We start from the raw sequence: 23121 nt of genomic DNA on the forward strand, positions 1-23121 counted from the left end.
TATATATTTTGAGACAGTCTCACTCCACTGCCCAGGCTGAAGTGCAGTGACATAATTTCAGCTCACTGAAACCTCTGCCTCCTGGCTTCAAGTGATTCTCCTGCCTCTGCCTCCCAAGTAGCTGGTACTATGGGTGCATACAGGCCACCACACCCAGCTAATTTTTGTATTTTTTGTAGAGATGTGTCACCGTGTTGGCCAGGCTGGTCTGAAACTCCTGACCTCAAGTGATCTGCCCACCTCAACCTCCCAAAGTGCTGAGATTACAGGTGTGAGCCACCGCACCCAGCCTATTGGGCTGCATATTTATATATACTTCATAACCTAGCTTCATTTTAGGTAATCATGAATTTGTTTCAAAAAGTGGAAACCCTCTTATTAGCAGACCTTTAAGAAGAGTGAACTTGGACAGGCACAGTGGCTCATGCCTATAATCCCAGTACTTTGGGAGGCTGAGGCGAGGACCGCTTGGTCCCAGGAGTTCGATAGAGACCAGCCTGGGCAACATGGTGAGACCCTGTCTCTTATTATTATTTTTTTTTTAGAAAGAAAAGTGAGAAGGATTATATTAGAAACTCTAGATTTTACTTCTCCACCGCTTACCTTTAACTTTCTCTGTTACTGCTGCAGAGACTATACAATACTACATAATAAACATCCTGGGTTCTTTCCCATGGGATGAGAGGTCCACTGTACTGCCTGCCATCTTAAATTGAACATGTTGTCACCTGAGATTAGGAGCATAGGTGATGGGCCATAGGTTAACACATCCAAGTTATGAAACACTAAAAAGTAACAGTGGAAAATCAGTAATGTTAATTCTCAATGCACCCTTTGAGCTTTAAAATTTCCTACCCATTAGAAGTTACTCATGTTAGAGGAACTGAACACAATAGGTCAACTAAACATGAATCCAAACAGGAGATGTTTCTACTGAGAGCTGACCTCACTAAGGAACAGCAGTATACAGCCTGACTTTCTGGGTAAGGGGCTGGGTTGCTTCTTTTTCTAAGGGGCTTGGACAATGAAAATCCTGATTGTAAAAATTACTCCAGAATTGTGTGGCATCCACTGAAGCTACTGGGCACTTCTTTTCCTTTTTTTTTTTTTTTTTTTTTTTTTTTTGAGATACGAGTGTCTGTCATCCGGGCTGGAGTGCAATGGCGCAATCTCGGCTCAATGAAACCTCCGCCTCCTGGGTTCAAGCGATTCTCCTGCCTCAGGCTCCGAGTAGCTGGGATTACAGGCATGTGCCACCACACCCAGCTAATTTTTGTATTTTTAGTAGAGATGGTGATTTGCCATGTTGGCCAGTCTGGTCTCAAACTCCTGACTTCAGGTGATCTGCCAGCCTCGGCCTCCCAAAGTGCTGGGATTACAGGCGTGAGCACTGTGCCTGGCTGAGCACTTATTTTCAGTAGTAAACATACATTAAAAAAAATTAATCCTAATTAACTTCATTTGACAGGTTAGAGATTTGACAGGCCAAACTCCAGCATCATTGAGCTGACAGCATGAACCTCAGGTCACGCTTTCCTCGAGCTTTGCCACTTGCCCTGTTGTATACTAACTTGAGGAGAAAGACACAAAAGATCTGTATGTAAGAGATCAGTACTACTTACAGAAAATCATGAAACAGTTATTTAAAAAACTGTTCACAAGGTTTGTTTTTTCTAATATAAAATCAATTCTCTATACCTGAACGACATACATCTAATTTGGGTGGGAATTTGTCACCCAAATTAGACTTCATTCAGGCTCCTTTCTGGGGTTGGGTGACTGAATCGTGTTTAACACAAAAGGTCATTTGGTACAATTTTGTTACCTCTACCAAGAATAATCCCTTTCTTATATTTGAATCCTCAAAATTCACTTGTCAAAATAATACCAAAAGTATCTCCAAAGAAGCAGTAGTAAGATTTTTTTTTTTTTTTTTTTGAGACAGAGTTCTTGCTCTGTAGCCCAGGCTAGAAGTGCAGAGGCATGATCTCAGCTCACTGCAACCTCTGCCTCCCAGTTCAAGCAATTCTGTTGCCTCAGCTTCCCAAGTAGCTGGGATTACAGGCGTGTGCCACCATGCCCGGCTAATTTTTGTATTTTTAGTAAGACGGCTTTCACCACGTTGGCCAGGCTGGTCTTGAACTCCTGACCTCAAGTGATCTGCCTCCTTGGCCTCCCAAAGTGTTGGGATTACAAGCATTAGTGACCACGCCCAGCCACATTGTTGTTTTGTTTTGAGACAGAGTCTCACTCTGTCACCCAGGCTGGAGTGCAGTGGTGCAATCTTGGCTCACTGCAACTGCCTCCCGGGCTCAGGTGATCTCCCACCTCAGCTCCCGAGTAGATGGGACTACAGGCACCCACGACCATGCCCAGCTAATTTTTGTATTTCTTTGTAGAGGTGGGGTTTCACAATGTTGCCCAGGCTGGTCTTGAACTCCTGGGCTTGAGCAATCTTCCCATCTTGGCCTCCTAAATTGCTGGGATTGCAGGCATGAGCCACCATGCCCGGCCAAGATCTTACTGATTACTGTTGCTTCAAGAAGCCAAGCCAGTTTCCAGTATTCCCCATTTGCGGGAGAGTCTTGGTACTTTGGATAGAAGCAACTGGTAAATTGTTAATTGGAAGGGTAGGTGGTGTAGAGAACTACGTATAGCCAAACCTAGAGCATCTAGGCTTACAATTACTATCCTGACTTGATAACAAGTGTTCTGATATTAACCTGAAAAGAGAGTAATGCCAAATTTGTGTAACTTAACGTCTACATATACAGGGGGGAGAACTGAAGTTATTATCAAACCTGGAATCTCTATGATCAAGGCTAACAGTAGTTATCTAAGAAGCAAAGGACCTACAATTCTTAGACTTGGAGTCATATTCTTTAAGGACGTGTTCTGAAACTGTAACAATCAAGCATCTGGTTTCCATGTATTTCTCCCTCAGAAATGATAAAGTACAAGTAAATATGGAGGTACGGGATAAGACACATGCTGCTTTCTTGCTCTTGAATGGAGACAGTTTTCCAGCCATCTTAACCCCTTTACACAAAACAATTTGTGTTTTATAGCAAATAAGCGACTCAACATAATTTCAACATGGTGTTTATCCACCAGTATTTTCCTTTCAGCTTCTAGTCCCATGACAGGTTTGTGAAGTCATCAGTTACATTAGCCAAGACAGGCCTAGACTTGAAGTCTAGAATGTTTTTCCCACTATATGCCAAAGTAGAATGTGGGTATCTCAGGGTCATTTTTGTTGTTCAATTTCCCACCTGTACAATTGTTATGATTCAGTTTTCTTTTGTGTCTAATAAATCTTGTTCCATGAAATGATCAATTTCTTCTGAAATAATTCTGTCAATAAGGTAAATATGCAGATTAAGGAAGAATTTAAACTAAGTAAAAATCTAAAAATAGAATGTGTCTTCTAATGTATGATTGCATTCTTAATACATCAATGCTATTAGTTTTTAAAGAACATTTGGAGTATCTAATCATTGATAATTTCACACTACTCTTTCCTCTTAACTAAAAATAGTGATATTTGATTGAAATCTTAAGTATGCACAACTCTTTGTGACCCTTTCAAGCCTAGACCAACATGTATAGACCCATCAGAGGGACCCATATTTGACATTCATTCAACAGTCCTTTCCAAGCATCCTGATGCAGGCTCTGTTACAGGCCATGGGGACATAAGCAGGAATACCTCCCGGCACTGAGAGACTGAAGGCATCAGACACAGGAGCAGTTATACTCCAGTGTGGGGAGCCCTGAAGAGGCAAGAGTCCCTCCCTGTCTGGAGAGAAGACACACGTGTCACAGGAGAGGCTGAGTCTTAAAATGCGAGTAGGAGTTTGCCAGCAGATGCCAAGGAATGGAGATGTGAAGAATTTTGTAGGCCTTCTTTCCAAGGACAAGCCTGGCGTCACGTGAGACACAACCTGAGCTGCCAAATTGCTGTGGTGTGCAGGTTGCCCTGTAGTGGTGTTCACACCATCAACTGGTTTCTTTTGTAGCTCACAGAGCACTTTGAATGCTCCTGCCAGGGCTGTCACCACAGAAGCGATCCATCTGGCAACCTCTTTAAAGTCTTAGTACTGAGATCCCAAGTCTTGAATTCATGAATATTTGATTTTTCTAGTTGTAGATTTGTTTCAGTAGCATTCAGAAATGGGAAGAGCAGATTCTACATCCCTCGGAGAGGTGCTGGGGTCCACCACTGTCATCTCTTAAGCAGCATTATGCAGCCCCAGGCTGGCCTGACACTTGCATTGCTGAGAACCAGCTGCTCTCCAATCCTTCCAGTAAGGCTGGCACAATGGCGGGTTCCTGCCGGGGCCTGGGACCAGACTGAACATGCAGCATCAGTGCTGCCCTCAACAGGTGGCACAGCAGGTTTATATGGAGCAGCACGGAGAAGTAATTTACTACCATGATTCTTTGGGGCATTTAGTTGGTGTTTAGACTCTTTCTCAGTTCTAGCAGCTGAGTTTGTTTGCTTGAAAGGCAAGCATGATGATAGAATCTCCTGGAATTCGCTTCTGGATGCATTCTATTCAGGAGGCTTTAAAGTGTCTTCGTGTCTATCCTCTTCTTCATTATTTTCTCAGAGCAAGTAACTTTTAGACAAGGGCTTTTCATACACCATGGTCAGAAGCCAACACTGAGGCTTTTATATGAGGTGGGGGACACTTGAAAACATGAGAATCAGGAATAATGAAATGACAGGTATACTGATCCTTTGTCCCTTTGGAGGTGCCTAATTTCCATTCCTTTTCCTAAAACCAGCCTGATTTCCTGCAGTGACCTACTCTTTCCACGCAGGCTCCCTGAGGCAGAAAACTCAGGATTCTGTCTCCCAGTGAGAGAGTGAAAGGGCACAGCCAGGGACTGAGGAGGTGCCCAGGCCCACCTACTCGCGTGGCCCCTCCTCGGACTCGGGGCAGTTCTGAGTCTTGCCGCGATAGCACATGCAGTGTGAGCGATGCCTAGGCTTCCTGGGGACACCTGCACCCACTCCTGCTCCTCCCCACTTTTTTTTGTAGTAACGTTTGTTTTTATTTTATTTTTAAAACATGCACTTAATTGATCTTGTTTCTGTAGGAAACTTCATGTATTTTGAAAAGGTGACCTATGACACTGTTCCTAAATTTGAAATCTAGGCTAACTTCCTGGAACCCATTTGATATGGTTTGGATCTGTGTCTCCACCAAATCTCATGTTGAACTATAATCCTCAGTGTTGGAGGTGGGGCCTGGTGGGAGGTGACTGGATCACGGAGGCAAATTTCTCATGAATGGTTTAGCCCCATCCCCTTGGTACTGTCCTCGCAATAGTGAGTGAGTTCTCTCGGGAGGCGGTTGTTTAAAAGTGTGTGGCCACCTCTCCTCCTGTACTCTTGCTCCTGCTCTGGCCACATGATATGCCTGCTCCCCCTTCACTTTCCGCCAAGAACTGTAAGTTTCTCGAGGTCTCCCCAGAAGCTGATGCTGGAGCTATTTATTTATTTATTTATTTATTTATTTTTGAGATGGAGTCTCACTCTGTGCCTCAAGCTGGAGTGCAGTGGCATGATCTTGGCTCATTGCAACCTCCGCCTCTTGGGTTCAAGTGATTCTTCTGCCTTGGCCTCCCAAGTACTGAGACTACAGGTGTGCGCCACCACGCCCGGCTAATTTTTGTATTTTTAGTAGAGATAGGGTTTCACCGTATTGGCGAGGCTGGTCTCGAACTCCTGACCTCGTGATCCGCCTGCCTTGGCCTCCTGAAGTGCCGGGATTATAGGCGTGAGGCACCGCACCTGGCCTGATGCTGGAGCTGTGGCTCTGATTCCTGTAGAGCCTTCAGAACCGTTAGCCAATTAAACCTCTTTTCTTTATAAATTACTCAATCTCAGGTAGTTCTTTTTTTTTTTTTTTTTTTTTGTGAGACAGTTTTCATTCTGTCACCCAGGCTGCAGTGCAATGCTGTGATCACAGCTCACTGCAGCCTCAACCTTCTGGGCTCAGGTGATCCTCCCACCTCAGCCTCCCAGGTAATATTTTGTATTTTTTGTAGAGACTGGGTCTCACTTTGCTGCCCAGGTTGGTCTCGAACTCAAGCAATCTGCCCGCCTTGGCCTCCCAAAGTGCTGGGATTTATAGGCATGAGCCACTGTGCCTGGTCTCAGGTATTTTTTTTATAGGAATGCAAGAATGAACTAATCCACCATTTTTCGATCTGTTTAGGGAATACTAAAGGATATTATTAATTAATAAAAGTGTGCCTTCTTACCTTACTTCCGAACTGTCAGTTTGCTAGGTCAGTAACACTTTTTGACATTAATATATTTTTGTAGATTCATCTTTGATGAAAGTAAAAAATAGTAAGTGGTGGTATAAGGTTATTAACTATGTACAAAAGTTGGAGTAGAAAAACAGTGGGGATTTTTTGGTGATTGGGGATAGGTGTCTTTTTATGGAGTATGGTAGTTGCAGAAATTAGTATTTGTTTATTCTTTTTTAGTATTATTGGGCAATATGGTGGGTACGCTGACTCCCCAAATTCGAACTCTGTGATAATGTGCACATGCTTACCACCATTTATCAGAGGAAGACATCAAGCTCAAGGAGACTGAGTTTATGATTTAGTGAGTAAGAGGCCGCCTTGCTACTTTCAGGCCTTATTCTTCTACCCTTCTGAGCCCCTGCTTATGGCAGTTGGCTTTACCATCCTGACTTTCTCCTCACTGTCTTTAACATTCAGGAAGAGTCTAAACACTGCTCCTTCCTTTCTACCCCAGCCCCTGCTATCACCCTGGGTATCTTCAGTGAAGGCATGATGCTCACCCAAAACCTGGCTTCTCAGTTCTTTAAATGCCTCCTGAACTCAGCCACCCTCTTCCAAGTACTTATCACCAACAGAAACCATACTACCTCTGAAACCCCTGACCATCATTTCTTATCCTTCTAGCTCGCCTGTACTCAAGCCATGAACTCCAGCACATTCCCATCATACAGCAGCTCTGCCCTAGCTTCACTCCTCTCTTGTGCAGCCCACATACGTTAGCCCCATCATTGTAATCTTTTCCTTATAGATAACTCAATATTTTTGTCCCTTTCTACATAATACCTTGCAAAAAGTATCCCTTCTCCCATCAAAAGCCATTTCCTCACTGGTGCTTTGCATCCCACCCCCTCTCACTTTCCTGGAGACTGTTTCTATCGTACCACTGCTCTGTCCTGCAACATCAGTCCTGTGCTCTCTCCTGGATTACTCTTAGCAGCAGCTACTATTTTGAAAACATTCTCCCTTTGACATCCATATTCTCTTCTAGCTGCCTCATTTCTCTGCAATTGTTTACAGCCAAACTTCTAAAGAGCTGCCTACACATTAATTCTACTTCCTCGCCTCCCATTCTTCAACATACTCCAACTTCTACCATCCCCACCACTCCTTCCTTGTGAAATCTCTTTCAAGGTCACCAACAACCTGCATGCCATCAAATCCAACACACATTTGTTCTGACCTTGATCTTCTTTGATCTCTCAAACAGTAAACACATTCTGATGTCCCTTCTTTCTTGAAATATTCTCCTCTTCTGTCTCTATGGCAGCACAACATCCTGGTTTTCCTCTTCCCTGAAGGCTTGTTCCTTCCCAGTCCCTTTCTGTTTTTCCTGACTTCTTTGTTGGCTCCTCTTCTCTCTATATGATCCCTAAATAATGCTGTACTTCAGGGCTTGCTTCTAGGCTACCTGCTTTTTTATGTCTCCTTTTTTCTTAGGTGATGTCAAAGCCTCAATTTCTGGGGCTCTAAATATCCTCTACTTTCTGATCACCCTATAATCTATATCTCCATCTTGGGTTTTTCCTCGGAGCCATAGATCTGAATGTCCAAATATCTCTACTTCTATGCCTCGCCAATATTTCAAACTTTTATTTTATTTTTTTTGAGACAGGGTCTTGTTCTGTCGCTCAGGCTGGAGTGCAGTGGCGTGATCTTGGCTCACTGCATCCTCTGTCTCCCAGGCTCAAGTGATCCTCCCATCTCAGCCTCCCAAGTAGTTGTGACTACAGGCGTGAGCCACCACACCCAGCTAATTTTTGTATTTTTTGTAGAGAAGGGATTTTGCCATGTTGCCCAGGCTGGTCTTGAACTCCAGGACTCAAGCAATCCACCTGCCTCAGCCTCCCAAAGTGCTGGGATTACAGGCATGAGCCACCACGCCTGGCCTGGATATTTCAACCTTAATGTGTTCAAAAGAGCCCCCAGTTTTCTTTGCAACACTCCCTCCCCATCTCCCTCCCCCAGTCTTCCCCATCTCAGTAAACGGCACTACTACACACATACCCTGTCACTCTGGCCAGAAACCGGTAAGTCCCTTTTGATAACTTTCCTTCATTCCCCAATTGTTTCCCATCAGCATGTCTACCTCTACCTCTAAAACAGACCTCAGATACAGCTAGAGTAGTTACTGTCTATCTCAGTACCACCGTTTGTTTTCTCTATAGCATCAACTTCAATTTGTGATTATTTGTTTACCTGTCGATTTTTTTTCCTGCACTAAAGTGGGATCCATGAAGGCAGACATCATACTTTGCTTATTTACTACTGTATTGCCAGAAGCACATGTTAGGTCCTTAATAGGTATTTATTAAATGAATGAAACTCTTTCTAGAAGAAACCACAGACCCTAGACTGTAATTTACCCTAAGGGAGAATATAGGCATTTAGACAAAAAAAGGTATCGGCTGGGTTTAGTGGCTCATGCCTGTAATTCCAGCACTTTGGGAGGCTGAGGCAGGTGGATGGCTTGAGCTCAGGAGTTTGACACCAGTATAGGACAACATGGTGAAACCCCATCTCTACAAAAAAATACAGAAAAAATTAGCTGGGTATGGTAGCACACGCCTGTGGTCCCAGCTACTCAGGAGGCTGAGGTGGGAGAATAGCTTGAGCCCAGGAGTTGGAGGTTGCAGTGAGCTATGATCATGCCACTGCACTCCAGCCTAGGTGACAGAGTGAGACCTCATCTCAAAAAATAAAAAGTAAAAACAAACAAACGAAAGGTATCTTGTAACATCTTGCGAACACCTCAACATGTATTCCAATATTCCTAGTGTAACCTCTCTCTTCAGATTCTTTGCCTAGGAAAGCACAAAGAAATAGAGAAATAAGACTGGCCACTTGTGAAGCGCAAATAACAGAGGCCCTGCTCAGGTCCACCTGTGAGCTCTCTGCAACGAACAGAGGCCCTGCTCAGGTCCACCTGTGAGCTCTCTGCAAAGAACAGAGGCCCTGCTCAGGTTGCCTGTGACGTTTTCTAGAGTAATAGAGCACTAGGTTTGGAGTTGGTCAGGCCTAGAACCAAATCTCATTTCTGGCATAAGTTGTGTCTTCTCTCGAGTTATTTAAATACTCTAAGCCTGTTTCCTCAACTGTTACTGGAAAGACAACCATGACCGAGGATTAAATGATCACTTGTGGAGGGCCTTGCACAGTGCCTGACAGCCAAGAGATACAAAAATGGTAGTGGTCAACAAGTTGAGCCCAGCCTCTCCCATTCCAAAGCAGAGCACTAGAGTTGGTAAGAATATGAATGAGAATCTGATGTAGAGCAGATGCCTTTTTAAAAAACTCTAATATATCACTGCCACTCTCTTCTAGCAGCCAAGGGCAGGAATTATCTTGACCTGACAGGGTGCTGTAGAAGGGGAGAAAGAATAATGGACTTGGAATAAGCTGATCTGAGTCTGAATTCCAACTCTACCAACTGCACTTTATGTGAATTTGTACAACTCATTTAATCTCTTTAAACTTTTCCCTTGTATGTAAAATGGAATTATACTCCTAGCACAGTGACAGCCCTCATGGGCAAGAAAGAAATGTTCTATAAGTCTTAATTTTATAGACACAAAAGCAGAGGTAGACTGTGTGGTTAAGTAATTTGGGGCTGGTGGTCATAAGACCCCGGGTAGAGACAGACCCCAGGCTACAGGGTGAGTTCTCACTTTCAAGCATGAAAAAAATGAACACAATGTTCCCAACACTCAAACACCATGTCAGGCCTCTGAGCCCAAGTTAAGCCATCATATCCCCTGTGATCTGCACGTATACATCCAGATGGCCTGGAGCAAGTGAAGAATCACAAAAGAAGTGAAAATGGTTGGTTCCTGCCTTAACTGATGACATTCCACCATTGTGATCTGTTCCTGCCCCACCTTAACTGAGCGATTAACCTTGTGAAATTCCTTCTCCTGGCTCAGAAGCTCCCCAGCTGAGTAACTTGTGACCCCTGCCCCTGCCAGCAAGAGAACAACCCCCTTTGAATATAATTTTCCACTACTCACCCAAATCCTATAAAACAACCCCACCCCTATCTCCCTTCGTTGCCTCTTTTCGGACTCAGCCCGCCTGCACCCAGGTGAAATAAACAGCCTTGTTGCTCACACAAAGCCTGGTTGGTGGGCTCTTCACATGGACGCATGTGACACACCACATCTTCCATTCTAAGATGCTATTAATAAAAGACAAAATGGCTACTGGAGTCTTTCTGCAGACTCTCATTGGTAAAAGTGTTACTACGTAAAGCTCACATGCTACAAGGAAAATAAGGTTCTCTGATGCTAACAATGAGAGCTGGTAAGCAATGTTTATAAAATTTCTCATTTCTGTTCTCTTGGCTCTTTCTTTGCTAATGCTCCAGGAATGTCAGCAATGCTCCCAAACTTAACATCAGCAGAGATGGCTGGGCGAGAGGGGTATATGCAACAGAGACATGCATTAATCTTTTGTCTTTATTTGCTGCTCTAGTTTAAATCCTCAAAGAACTGTTGGAATGTAGTTTTCTGGAAGCCTAGAGAAAAAGGCCATCGGCCATGCAGGAGTCAAAACCTGTTTATGTCTTCACTCTCAAAGTCACTGGATCCTCCCAGAACGAGAAAGCGGGTTTTGTTCACTTTCTCAATCAACAATGTTTTGCTCAAGTTCTTTCAACACTTCAAAATTCAAATCCATGATATCTTAAGAATTCAAATAATCAAAACAATGCTTCTGATTCTATTGTTCGAGTCCAGATTTACTGTCAAGAGTAAACAAGTTCTATTCTTGTAACTGAGAGCTCTGAGACAGGCTCATTAGCTTTAATGACCAGCTTAGAGTTTAAATGGATAAACAAGACAGGCTTGGGGGCTATTTCTCATCAACTCAGTTGTAAGAACTTAAGGAAAACCTGTCTACTGGTAATGATTTCAAATGTTAGATGGAGAGATTACCTTCTGCATAATTTATCAGATTTATTTTCTGAAAATATTTTTTCCTTAAACTGATAAGGAGGTGATGATAAAGCCAAATTCAGTAGTATAATACAAACATTTTTATAGTAACCAACCTATGAAGGCTCATCTAAGCACCCTATAAATTATTTCACAACACCCTTCGCAGTTATATTCTAACATCTATTTCCATCAGTTGCCTAACTCAGTCTTGGCGCTCAGGCCTTCTGCTGTGAGGTATAGTTAGGAGAGAAAGATGAAAACAGGGCTAGACCTGCATGTGGGTTTAACCCTAAAGGAACTATTAACAATGGGACAATAGGTTCCTGAAAGATGTCATCTGGGTCTGCACTAGCACAGTCTGAAGCTAAGCTATGCTCATGTTTCCACACCTGTATCAGGTTGATTCTATGCCTCTTCCCTCAAGCCCTTGATAGCAGCACAAAGAAATCCCTCATTAAAGTACACATAAGAATATGGAATTTTTCTAAGGAGAAGAGTCAGAGGCATTGTTCTTAAAAAGGAACTGAATGGTAGAGAATAAAATGAGACTGGGGTTCTAAAAGAGGATATGGCTGGGATCTCTGGCTCCTGGCAACAGTCATATTATCACATTAAGCACTAAAACGCAATACCATACAGAAATAAAGTTTCTATCATAAGGCAAAATTCAGCCTCTGGAAACACCCAATTCTACTTCTCTGTTAAGCAACCACCTGAGAGAATCAGTGAGTACCAATGAAAAAAAGGAGAATGGAGCGAGACTCGCCGAGCCGCAGATGCTGAGATGTGGATCTTTGTGAAGACCCTCACAGGCAAGACCATCGCCCTTGAGGTCGAGCCGAGTGACACCACTGAGAATGCCAAAGCCAAAATTCAAGACAAGTAGGGCATCCTACCTGACCAGCAGTGTCTGATAATTTGAGAGCAAATAGCTGGAGGATGGCCGCACTCTCTCAGACTACAACATCCAGAAAGAGTCCACCCTGCACCTGATGCTGCGCCTGCGAGGTGGCATTACGGAGCCTTCCCTCTGCCACCTTGCCAAGAAATACAACTGTGACAAGATGATCTGCCACAAGAGCTGTGCTTGCCTGCGCCCCCATGCTGTCAACTACTGCAAGAAGTGTGGCCACAGCAACAACCTACGTCCCAAAAAGATCAAATAAGGCTCTTCCTTCCCCAAAGGGCAGCCTCCTGCCCAGGCCCTATGGCCCTGGGGCCTCAATAAAGTGTTCTTTTCATTGACTGGAGCAAAAAGCAAAGAAAAAAAAAAAGAAATTGATCACCTCCATTTCATACATCGGGGGCCCAAGGATGTCTTTCAGAGCATGGAAATCAATCAAAATCGGCATTTCAGGTGGTAGAGCCAAGTCAGTAGTGTCACTGATAGATTCAGGTTTTTCATCTTCTAAGATGTGTTCTCTGCAACCTAAACAAAAAAAAAAATGTATTTAGAAGTTCTAAGACATTTGCAGGCTGGAAAATTCACTAGCAGTAAATATCAAACAAAAGCCCAGTCAGTGGACCTCAAAAGTTCAGTCACTTTTATGCATTTCTCAAGGCACAGACATTCACCTGTGCATTTGTGGCATGCAGGTGAAATAATTTGTCTTTCAAGAGCTCACTGAGGGTGGCATTTGCAATTGCCTTGTTCAATTACTTTTACTTGCTTATCATCTATCTCCCCCATTAAAGTGTAAGTTCCAGAAGGGAAACAACTTTGCCTGTCCTTTTTGACCATTATATTCTTAATGATTCCCAGCACTATTCAACTTAATGGCCTACAGCTAGGCCAAAGACTGAAGGGCTAAATGCAGTAGGTTACTTTGCATTCTGTGATCTAACAATTCTCTGTTCCATCAGAATAACTCAGGGCTTGTGACAAACTTTTCAAGTCCCTCTTCAGAGGAGTCTGATCAGGTGTCCTCTCCCCTCCCCTCCTCTCTCTCGCCACACCTGCCCCACTTTTTTTTTTTTTTTTTTTGAGACAGGGTCTAGTGCAGTGGTGTTAACACAGCTCATGCTGCCTTGACCTCCTGGGCTCAAGCGATCCTCCCTCCTTGGCCTCCCAAAGTGCTGGGATTACAGACATGAGTTGCTGCACCAGGTCAGGTGCTCTGTTTTCTAATGGGCAATGTAAGCCTGGACATGACAGAACTCATATAAGCAGTGCCTCTTTTGGAAGCATATAGCTTAACTCTAAGGTTATCATTTTCAAATAAATAAATATAATTGGCAGTGCCAGGGTAAGAGAATACTAAGCCTGGTTTGAAATCCCTGTAATAATGGGCCATCTCCTTTACCTGCCTATAAGCCCTGCATGGCTGATATCTTGTCCAAATATTGACTCATTTTGGTTTGGACCTAAGACATACAAGGAGCAGGACCCAGTCGACTTACCAGACCACCTTCTGTATCAATCTTTGTAATTCCAGTTCAAGTAATGAAAAATATTACATAATCTGTGGCCAGAAACCAAAAATGGGGAGTAGAGGTTTTAAAACTGCAGGAAATACTTGGCTGTATTCGATCTCATTCCCAGCTTTTTCTTTTAGTTTGTCGTAATTGTTCTAACTTCTTGTCTCATGAAGTGTTTTGTTTTAAAATCTTTCATTACCTTTTTTTTTTAACATACTATTCCTTCTGAAAGTGATTGCTTTATATATTAATACATACATATAATAATTATGCAGTTATCTAACATTGTCTGTCTATCTATATTGTTTGAGATGGAATCTTGCTCTGTCACCCAGGCTGCAGTGCAGTACCTCCGCCTCCTGGGTTCAAGCGATTCTCCTGCCTCAGCCTCCCAAGTAGCTGGGATTACTGGCACATGACACCATGCCCGGTTAATGTTGGTGTGTATATGTATGTGTGTGTGTGTGTATATATATATATATATTTTTTTTTTTTTGAGACGGAGTCTTGCTGTGTCACCCAGGCTGGCGTGTAGTGGCACAACCATGGATCACTGCAACCTCCGTCTTCTGGGTTCAAGTGATTCTCCTGCCTCAACCTCCCTGTAGCTGGGACTACAGGCATGGGCCACCATGCCCGGCTAAATTTTGTATTTTTAGTAGAGATGGGGTTTCACCATGTTGGCCAAGCTGTTCTCGAACTCCTGATCTCAGGTCATCTGCCCACCTCGGCCTCCTAAACTGCTGGCATTACAGGCATGAGCCACTGCACCCAGCCTAATGTTGGTAGTTTTAGTAGAGATGGGGTTTCACTATGTTGGCCAGGCTGGTCTCGAACTCCTGACCTCAGGTGATCTGCCCACCTCAGCCTCCCAAACTGCTGGGATTATAGATGTGAGCCACGGCACCCAGCCTAATGTTTGTATTTTTAGTAGAGACGGGGTTTTACCATGTTGGCCAGGTTGGTCTTGAACTCCTGACCTCAAGTGATCCGGCTGCCTCAGCTTCCCAAAGTGCTGAGATTACAGGTGTGAGCCACCGTGTCTGGCAATATATCTCTATATACTTATTTTAGTTTTGCTGTGGTTCTTCCATTTTTTCCACTAACTCTTTTCCTTTCAAAAGTGATTACTGAGTATGTTTAATACTGGTAGACCCTTATTTTATTTTTGTATTTTCTTGGACCTCACAGGGATGAACCTAACTTTAAATTCTAACAATAACTGGAGACATCCTGAGTGTCACTAAATGATGCCAATGAGAACTTTTGGGTGAGGGATTCTCCCACTCTCCTCTCCTGCTGGGCTCTCGTGGGCTTCTCTTCAGGACTGAAACCATGAATGACACAGGAAAGAAAACACAACAGTTCAAATTTTCTGCCAATGGATGGCTATTTAACAGCAAATTATGTCGAACAAAGCATTAAACCTCTCACTACCTCTCTCTGCAGGATTGTTGTGAGAATTAAAAAGAAAATCCTTTGTAGACTGCAAAGAGCAATGCACTGTTTAACACATATGTAAGTCTTGAGTGATATATATTCTTATAATTGTACCTCTGTAACATCACTTGATCTTTCAAGGTTTGGCCTGACCATGTCCTAGGGACATCTTCCCCGATTTTTTTGACTTCTTTTATAGCATTCATTTGCTTCACAAAATCTAGCAATTCTGGGTTAGTCAGCAGCTTGTGGAAACGGGAGATTTTCTGCTTGCTGCTCTTTTTCCAGTATATTCCAAGCAGTATCAATGATCAAAGGTGGGAAAGCACTCACCTGATCAGTTTAGCTACATGCAGATCTCAGAGTGGAAAAGAAAGTAGGTGTCATTGCTTAATTAAAATTAATGCACAGAAGAAAAGCACTACCTGTCTAAGGTTACTACACTCTACAGATGGAAGGTAGTGGTACTCAAAAACTTCAGCCAGTGCAAAAAGAGCTTACAAGTTTCTCCAGTCTGTGGTGCTTTGTGACAAGCTTTTCTGAGATCTAATTACTGTTGCCAGCTTGTATTTCACTATCACAGGAGGACGTAAAGCTCAGTGGGTGAAAGCCAACCCACAATTACATAACCAATGCTTTAGGACATCCAATCCTTTTCCAAGTGTAGTACGGGGTTCAGTGTTCTGAGCACTGGGGGAGTGGGGTTGGGAGAGCTACTTCTAATGCAACTAGACCTTGTAATATAAAAGATGACAATTTAGGGGCAGCAGATGTGTTATTAAAAAAATTCAATAAACTCAAAAATAAACTGCATTTCAAAATGTTCCATCATTAGAATATATGCCTAGAAAACTAAGGCTCTAGTCAAGAGAATGGTGTCAGCTAACTGGGAGAGGCAGGACAGCCCTGGATTCTGAGTCACCCCCCGGATTGTGTGTAATGCAGAGTGAGAGTAGGGAAACACTGGATCTTCCTAGAATACCCACTTTGATTCCTCATTATAAAACACACAAACAACAAGCAAAATGTCATCTCACAAAGATACCACTCAAGGAAAGAACCCCCGGTTATATCTGCACCGTCTGGGTCGTATGTGCAAGCATTCAAGCACTCAGCCCTAACACCATGTTCTCTCTTGTCAGAAACGACCAGCACCAGGAGAAGAAAGTGGCATCGTCCCTGAGATTAATTGCTGGCCTTGCCCAAGACTGCAACATTCAAGCAATATGACTTTTTAAGGCAAGGGGAAACACCACCAACAAAAAGTTCAACCTTCCAACACACCAGGGACCCTGACTCCAAGTCCTTCCTACTGGAATTGTGCAGTTTTCTTCTTATACACCTTTCTTTCGGACTCAAATAGTGGTTCTTAACAAATGGTTAATCCTCATAGAAAAGAAACTATTATTTCACTGAGAAGCAAAGAAATTCAAATTATAAAAACAAGCTGGTTACCAAAATAACCAGTCAAGTTTAAGAAATGACAAAGGCCAATGTTAAGGAAAGTAAAGAGATCTTCTCACACACCGTTGCTTACAAAGTATAAACTGGTTCAATCTTTCAGGAAAGCAATATGGAAACAGACTGAAAGCCTTCCAAATATTTAGAGTCTCACACTCAGTGGGTCTTTTTTTGCAGCAATCTATCCTCAGAGAAATACACAAAAGTACAGGCAAGGGTTTGTGCACAGAGTCACCCATTGGAGCACTACAAATAACAGCAAAACCTAGATCCAATATAAGCACCCATCATTAGGAACATAGTTAAGTAAACCATGGCGTATCTATCTGGTAAAACACTACAGTCACTAAAAATGGTTTCCTAAGTGTTTTCAAGTAATGTGAGAAAATTCTTTCAAAACGTTAAACTGAGGAAAGGGGAGGATATAACATTTCACACAGTGTGATTTTTACATACACAGTAGTCATCCCTTCTCCACAGGGGATACATTTCCAGACCCACGGTGGATACCTGAAACACGGGATAGTTCAGAACCCTATATATACCATCTTTTCCCTGCAGATACGTACTTATGATCATGTTTAATTTATAAATTAAGCAAAGTAAGAGACTTACAACAATACTAATAAAATAAACCCAGAATGCCAGCATCACTGCTCTTGGCTTTGGGTCCATTATTAAGCAAGGGAAGGGTTACCTGAACACAAACACCCTGATACCGAGACAGCTGATCTGGTAAGTGAGATGGCTGCTGCGTGGCTAAACGGGTGGGAGTCATACCGCGTGGATATGCTGGACAAAGGGAGGCTTCCCGTCCGGGGTCACACAGAGCAGGACGGCTCGACATTTCAGCACACTGCCCAGAATAGTGCACAATTTAAAACTTATGAGTGGATTATTTCTAGAATTTTCCATTTAATATTTTTGGATGATGGTTGACCGCAGGTAACTAAAACGGCAGAAAGTGAAGCTGCAGGTGAGGGGGGAGCTACAGTGTCATTATCATATGAATGAAATGATACAGTCCAAAATGGTAAAAGAGTTATGCCCTGAGCAATCATTAAAAAGTCAGGAAACAACAGGTGCTGGAGAGGATGTGGAGAAATAGGAACACTTTTCCACTGTTGGTGGGATTGTAAACTAGTTCAACCATTATGGAAAACAGTATGGCGATTCCTCAAAGATCTAGAACTAGATGTACCATATGACCCAGCCATCCCATTACTGGGGATATACCCAAAGGATTATAAATCATGCTGCTATAAAGACACACGCACATGTATGTTTACTGCGGCACTATTCACAATAGCAAAGACTTGGAATTAACCCAAATGTCCATCAGTGACAGACTGGATTAAGAAAATGTGGCACATATACACCATGGAATACTATGCAGCCATAAAAAAGGATGAGTTTGTGTCCTTTGTAGGGACATGGATGCAGCTGGAAACCATCATTCTCAGCAAACTACGGCAAGAACAGAAAACCAAACACCGCATGTTCTCACTCATAGGTGGGAACTGAACAATGAGATCACTTGGACTTGGGAAGGGGAACATCACACACCGGGGCCTATCATGGGGAGGGGGGAGGGGGAAGGAATTGCATTGGGAGTTATACCTGATGTAAATGACGAGTTGATGGGTGGTGACGAGTTGGTGGGTGCAGCACACCAACATGGCACAAGTATACATACGTAACAAACCTGCACGTTATGCACATGTACCCTAGAACTTAAAGTATAATAATAATAAAAGAAAAAAAGGAGAAAAAAAAAGAAAAAAAAATGTCCTTTAAAAACATCTAGTTGGTGTAAAAATAAATCCAGAATACCTATGTATTTAATTCAAAAAAAAAAAAGAGTTATGCCCTGAGTTATGAGATTAACATTACATGAGATATTAAAAATAAATCATTGCCTCCAGTCCTGACTCTGAATTCCCACCTATGTGGCCTAGAACAAGGTGACTTTACCTCTTTGTATCTGGTTTTCTAATCAGCAAAACCAGAATTACAGTATTCTCAGAGAGTTGCTGGGAGAATTTAGTAATGGTCAAAAGCCTTAATATGTATAGATGAGAGATACTCAATTATATACTAGCTCCCACTCCCCCCATCCCCCCCTTTTTTTTTGAGACAGAGGCTGGAGTGTAGTGGTGAGATCTCAGCTCACTGCAACCTCTGCCTCCTGTGTTCATGCGATTCTCATGCCTCAGCGTCCTGAGTAGCTGGGATTACAGGTGTGTACCACCACACCTGGCCAATTTTTTTTTTTTTTTTTTTGAGATGGAGTCTCCCTGTGTCACCCAGGCTGAAGTGCAATGGTGCAATCTTGGCTCACTACAACCTCCGCCTCCCGGGTTCAAGCGATTCTCCTGCCTCAGCCTCCTGAGAAGCTGAGATTACAGGCGCTCGCCACCACACCCGGCTAATTTTTGTATTTTTAGTAGACACGGGGTTTCACCATGTTGGTCAGGCTAGTCTCGAACTCCTGACATCGTGATCCACCTGCCAAGGCCTCCCAAAGTGCTGGGATTACAGGCGTGAGCCACTGCGCCCAGCCCAATTTTTGTATTTTTAGTAGAGACGGGGTTTCACCATGTTGGCCAGGTTGGTCTCGAACTCCTGGCCTCAGGTCCTCCTGCCTTGGCCTCTCAAAGTGTTGGGATTATAGGCATGAGCCACTGCAACTGGCCTTTTTTTCTTTCTTAGTTTTCCTTTAGCAAATTCTCCCAGATCCTGATGGCTCCCTTTTTAGAGTAATACTTACTATACAGATTTCTATGACTCACATATTCTTACCCCAAACCCTTCTATTACAAGAAAACAAAGTGCTCTCTACAATCTCATTCTACCCAGCATCCCACAGACAGGACTCTGACCACAATCACACAACTGTTGGGAATCACATAAATTAAAAATACATAAAAGCCCTGTTAAACAGAGGTTGAAAAGAAAGGACATGGAAATATAAAATGAGTAGAGTAAGTTAGCTCTACTTCATCCCACTTCAACTATTTTTCCACTTAAATAAAATCAGTCTGAAAATCGGAGGGGGCTAGTGTTTTCTAGTTGATTTAATCTACTCAGGGGTATCTCCCAGCTCTTCTTTACTAGGTATTATCGGCCTATTAATACCTATTAATACCATTATCTATGTCTGATTCAGAACATCGCCAAGATAGTCGGGGCATAACCATGGAGTTTCCCAGCATTAAAGCAGCAGAGATGCACATAGCACAGGGGCAGAACCAGCAATGTACTCATGGCATGGACTGTGGTGATGGCAGTGAACAAAGTGAGAGTGAAATGCGGTGTACCCCCAAAGGGGGCTAAGCCATCCTCTAGAGCTGATGGAAGCACAGCTATTACGGAGGGAAGTCCTATAGGGACAGCCTCCTCTGGGGAAGGACTGGGCTTTTCCTAAGCAGCTATCACTCGGACACAGTCAACTGTTTTCCACTCATTTTCCCTCTGCCACAGGAACATGATTTCAATGAAAACAGGACCCACAGCCAAAGAATTGCTGTGGGAAGAGGGAGGAAAGGGAATTATTGAAAGGGGAAGTAAGGAGGAAGGATAAGGGGGTTGTAATACCTCAGGATAGTAGCTCTCTGTTAAAAAATAAAAAAGTTCCTTGCTGTTTGAAAAAATCTTGACGCAAAATGGGAGGTCTCGGTAGCTCTTGGCCAGTGATCCAACCAATGGCAAGTAGCAGGGAGGCCAGAAACACAAAAAGCGCAACACCCACAATTCCTCAGCATGTGGTAGAAATGGAGACTATCTAACCACAGAGGGCCCTAGGATATCTATCATCATCTTTATTCAAGGCAGAATTTTAGTGATCACTCCTTATTCTCTATACCCTGCTTAATCTGAAGCATATATAGTACCAAGCTTTCAACCCCAGTCCCATGAGTTCAAAAGCTAAATTTTGTGGTAACAGGAACCCCTTCTTCTAAATGATCAAAGAAGTGTTCATTTCCACAAACAGCAGGTTTTTAATGCCTGTGGGGTGGGAATGGAGGAGGGAAGGATGGGACATACCAGAGCCTGTTAATTGCAGCCAGCAATAAAACAAGCTCCAGAAATGGGGATAATTTTCCAAGAAAGGACTACTACTGTTTCTGTCATACTAATATCATGTCTTTGGGAAACTGTTGGGAATGTGTAAGCTGCATTCTGATGCTTAGCAGAATTCAGGAAGAATCAGGAATTCATGAAGCACAGGATACAACCACAATAAACAGAACTTTAAATGCTGGGCAGAAGCTTAAAGATCCAGTGTAACCCTCCATTTTATATCTAAGGAGACACAGACCCAGTTTAAACAAGCTTAAACAAACTGCCTAAGTCCACAGCGTTTACAGACAGTATTAGGACTACTGACTCTCAAAGACACTTTTTGTCCCAACCTAAAGTCCAGTCTAGAAAAGCCACCTGTAGTTGGTGTGGATGTGGAGAAAGGAGAACTCTAACACACTGGTGGCTGGAATGTAAATTAGTACAGCCATTATGGAAAACAGTATGGCGATTTCTCAAATTTTAAAAGTAGAACTATCATATGATCCAGCAACCCCACAAATGGGCATTTATCCAAAGGAAATGAGTATGTCAAAGGGGTATCTGCACTTCCATGTTTGCTGCAGCACTATTCACAATAGCTAATATATGGAATCAACCTAAGTGTCCAACAATGGATGAATGGATAAAGAAAATGTGACATATATAAACAATGGAATATTATTCAGCCACAAAAAGAATGAAATCCTGTCACATGTGGCAACATGGTTGAACCTGGAGGACATTATATTAAGTGAAATTAGCCAGGCACCAAAAGACAAATACTGTATGATCTCATTTATATGTGGAATCTAAAGAAGTTAGAGTTAAGTGGAATCTTATAGAAGCAGAGAGTAGAATAGTGGTTACAAGAGGCTGGCAAGGGGAGAGACAGTGGGGATGGGGAGAGATTGGTCAATGGGTACAAAATTGCAGATAAATAGGAGGAATAAGTTCTGGTGTTCTACTGCAGGGGTCCCCAAACCCTAGGCTGTGGACCAGTCAGTACCAGTCCATGGCCTGTCAGGAATCGGGCCACACAGCAGGAGGTGAGCAGTGGGTGGGTGAGCATTAGGGCCTGAGCACCGCCTCCTGTCAGATCAGCGGTGGCATTAGATTCTCCTAGGAGCTTGAACTCTGTTGTGAATTATGAACTGTGCATGTGAGGGATGTAGGGTGGATGCTCCTTATGAGAATCTAATGCTGATGATTCGAGGTAGAAGAGTTTTATCCTGAAACCATTCCCCCACAGGTCCGTGGAAAAACTGTCTCCCATGAAATTGGTCCCTGGTGCCAAAAAGGTTGGGGACCACTGTTCTACTGCACAGTGACTATGGTTAACAATATTGTATATTTCAAAATAGCTAGAATAATTTTAAATATACTTACCACAAAGAAATGATAAATATATGAGGTGACAGATATGCTAAACAGCCTGATTTGATTTTTACACAATGTATACATGTACTGAAACATCACACTATACCCCATAAATATGTATATTATGTAGCAATTTAAAAAAGAACAAATGAGGCCCCAGTTTCCTTATCAATAAAATGAAAGTCAGATTGGATGAACTCTACTCTCCCATACCATTCGTCATAGGGCCTTATCAAAATAGTCAATTGTGGTTTGTCGAATTAGACCAAATTTCGGCTATGTAATTCTTAAATTTTATCAACATCTGTGAAAAATGATAAATCATCAAAATACTTATTACTTTAATTTGCCAAAGAATTACTGTTTCTAATGCTAATTTTGTCAAGTAAACAAATATTTTTATAAGCGAAAATTAATTATGTAACAATTATTTCTGAATGATTAAAATTTTTTCTTGCAAGTTGAATTCCATCACACTGGCTTCCTGAGTTGTGGAGTAGGAGCAAAATGGAAAGTGGGGATGGTTGTACTTGTGTCAGGGGCAAGAAACGCGTTACTGGGGATATAAAAAACAAGATGGCAGAGGGGTTATGTGTGAGGAGGAGATGTTTATATCTCAACTCTCTGGCACACACGATTTCAGACCATGTTTAAGCATGGAGAGAAAGACACATATGGTTGCGGTTATACAAACAACCAAGTTGTTTTGTTTTAACCAAGCCTACTTTAAAAAGTGACATAAAATGCTGAGATTTCGAGTGGCTTTCTTATTGCACAAAATAGCAGAAATACATGTCACAAGGCTAAACTGACAAGGATATAATGCATCTAAGGACCTACCAATGGTAAGGCAGAAAAGGGAAAACAAAGTGTCTTTTGAAAAAATCAGAAAAACCTGAGTATTTCCAACTGTATAATTTGTGCTGTCATTTCAGGTTAATCTTTTCCAAAACAACATCTTCCCAGCCAGAGGAAGTGTGCTAAGTACAACTGAGATCCAAGTTACTGGCCAGGGCTGCCAAGGCATTTGGGTCTACGTATTTTCAAACTTTTTAATTTTTTTAAAGGAACTAGCTATAATGGAGAAATCTGTAGATCA

At 42.6% G+C, this 23121-nt stretch overlaps 1 protein-coding gene and 1 pseudogene across 3 annotated transcripts in view; one reads left to right on the forward strand and one right to left on the reverse strand.

Annotated features, from left to right (window-relative positions):
• LONP2 (lon peptidase 2, peroxisomal) overlaps positions 1-23121 on the reverse strand; it is a 119070-nt gene that overhangs the window by 14605 nt on the left and 81344 nt on the right. For all 3 annotated transcript variants that reach the window (XM_050774816.1, XM_050774814.1, XM_050774815.1), the window contains one exon: positions 12548-12690. In XM_050774816.1, coding sequence (XP_050630773.1) covers positions 12548-12690 — 143 coding nt within the window. The remainder of the gene's footprint in view (positions 1-12547; positions 12691-23121) is intronic.
• Positions 12040-12427, forward strand: LOC126944937 (ubiquitin-like; annotated as a pseudogene).

The sequence above is a fragment of the Macaca thibetana genome, chromosome 20, assembly GCF_024542745.1.
Source record: "Macaca thibetana thibetana isolate TM-01 chromosome 20, ASM2454274v1, whole genome shotgun sequence".
NCBI classification, from domain to species: Eukaryota; Metazoa; Chordata; class Mammalia; order Primates; family Cercopithecidae; genus Macaca; species Macaca thibetana.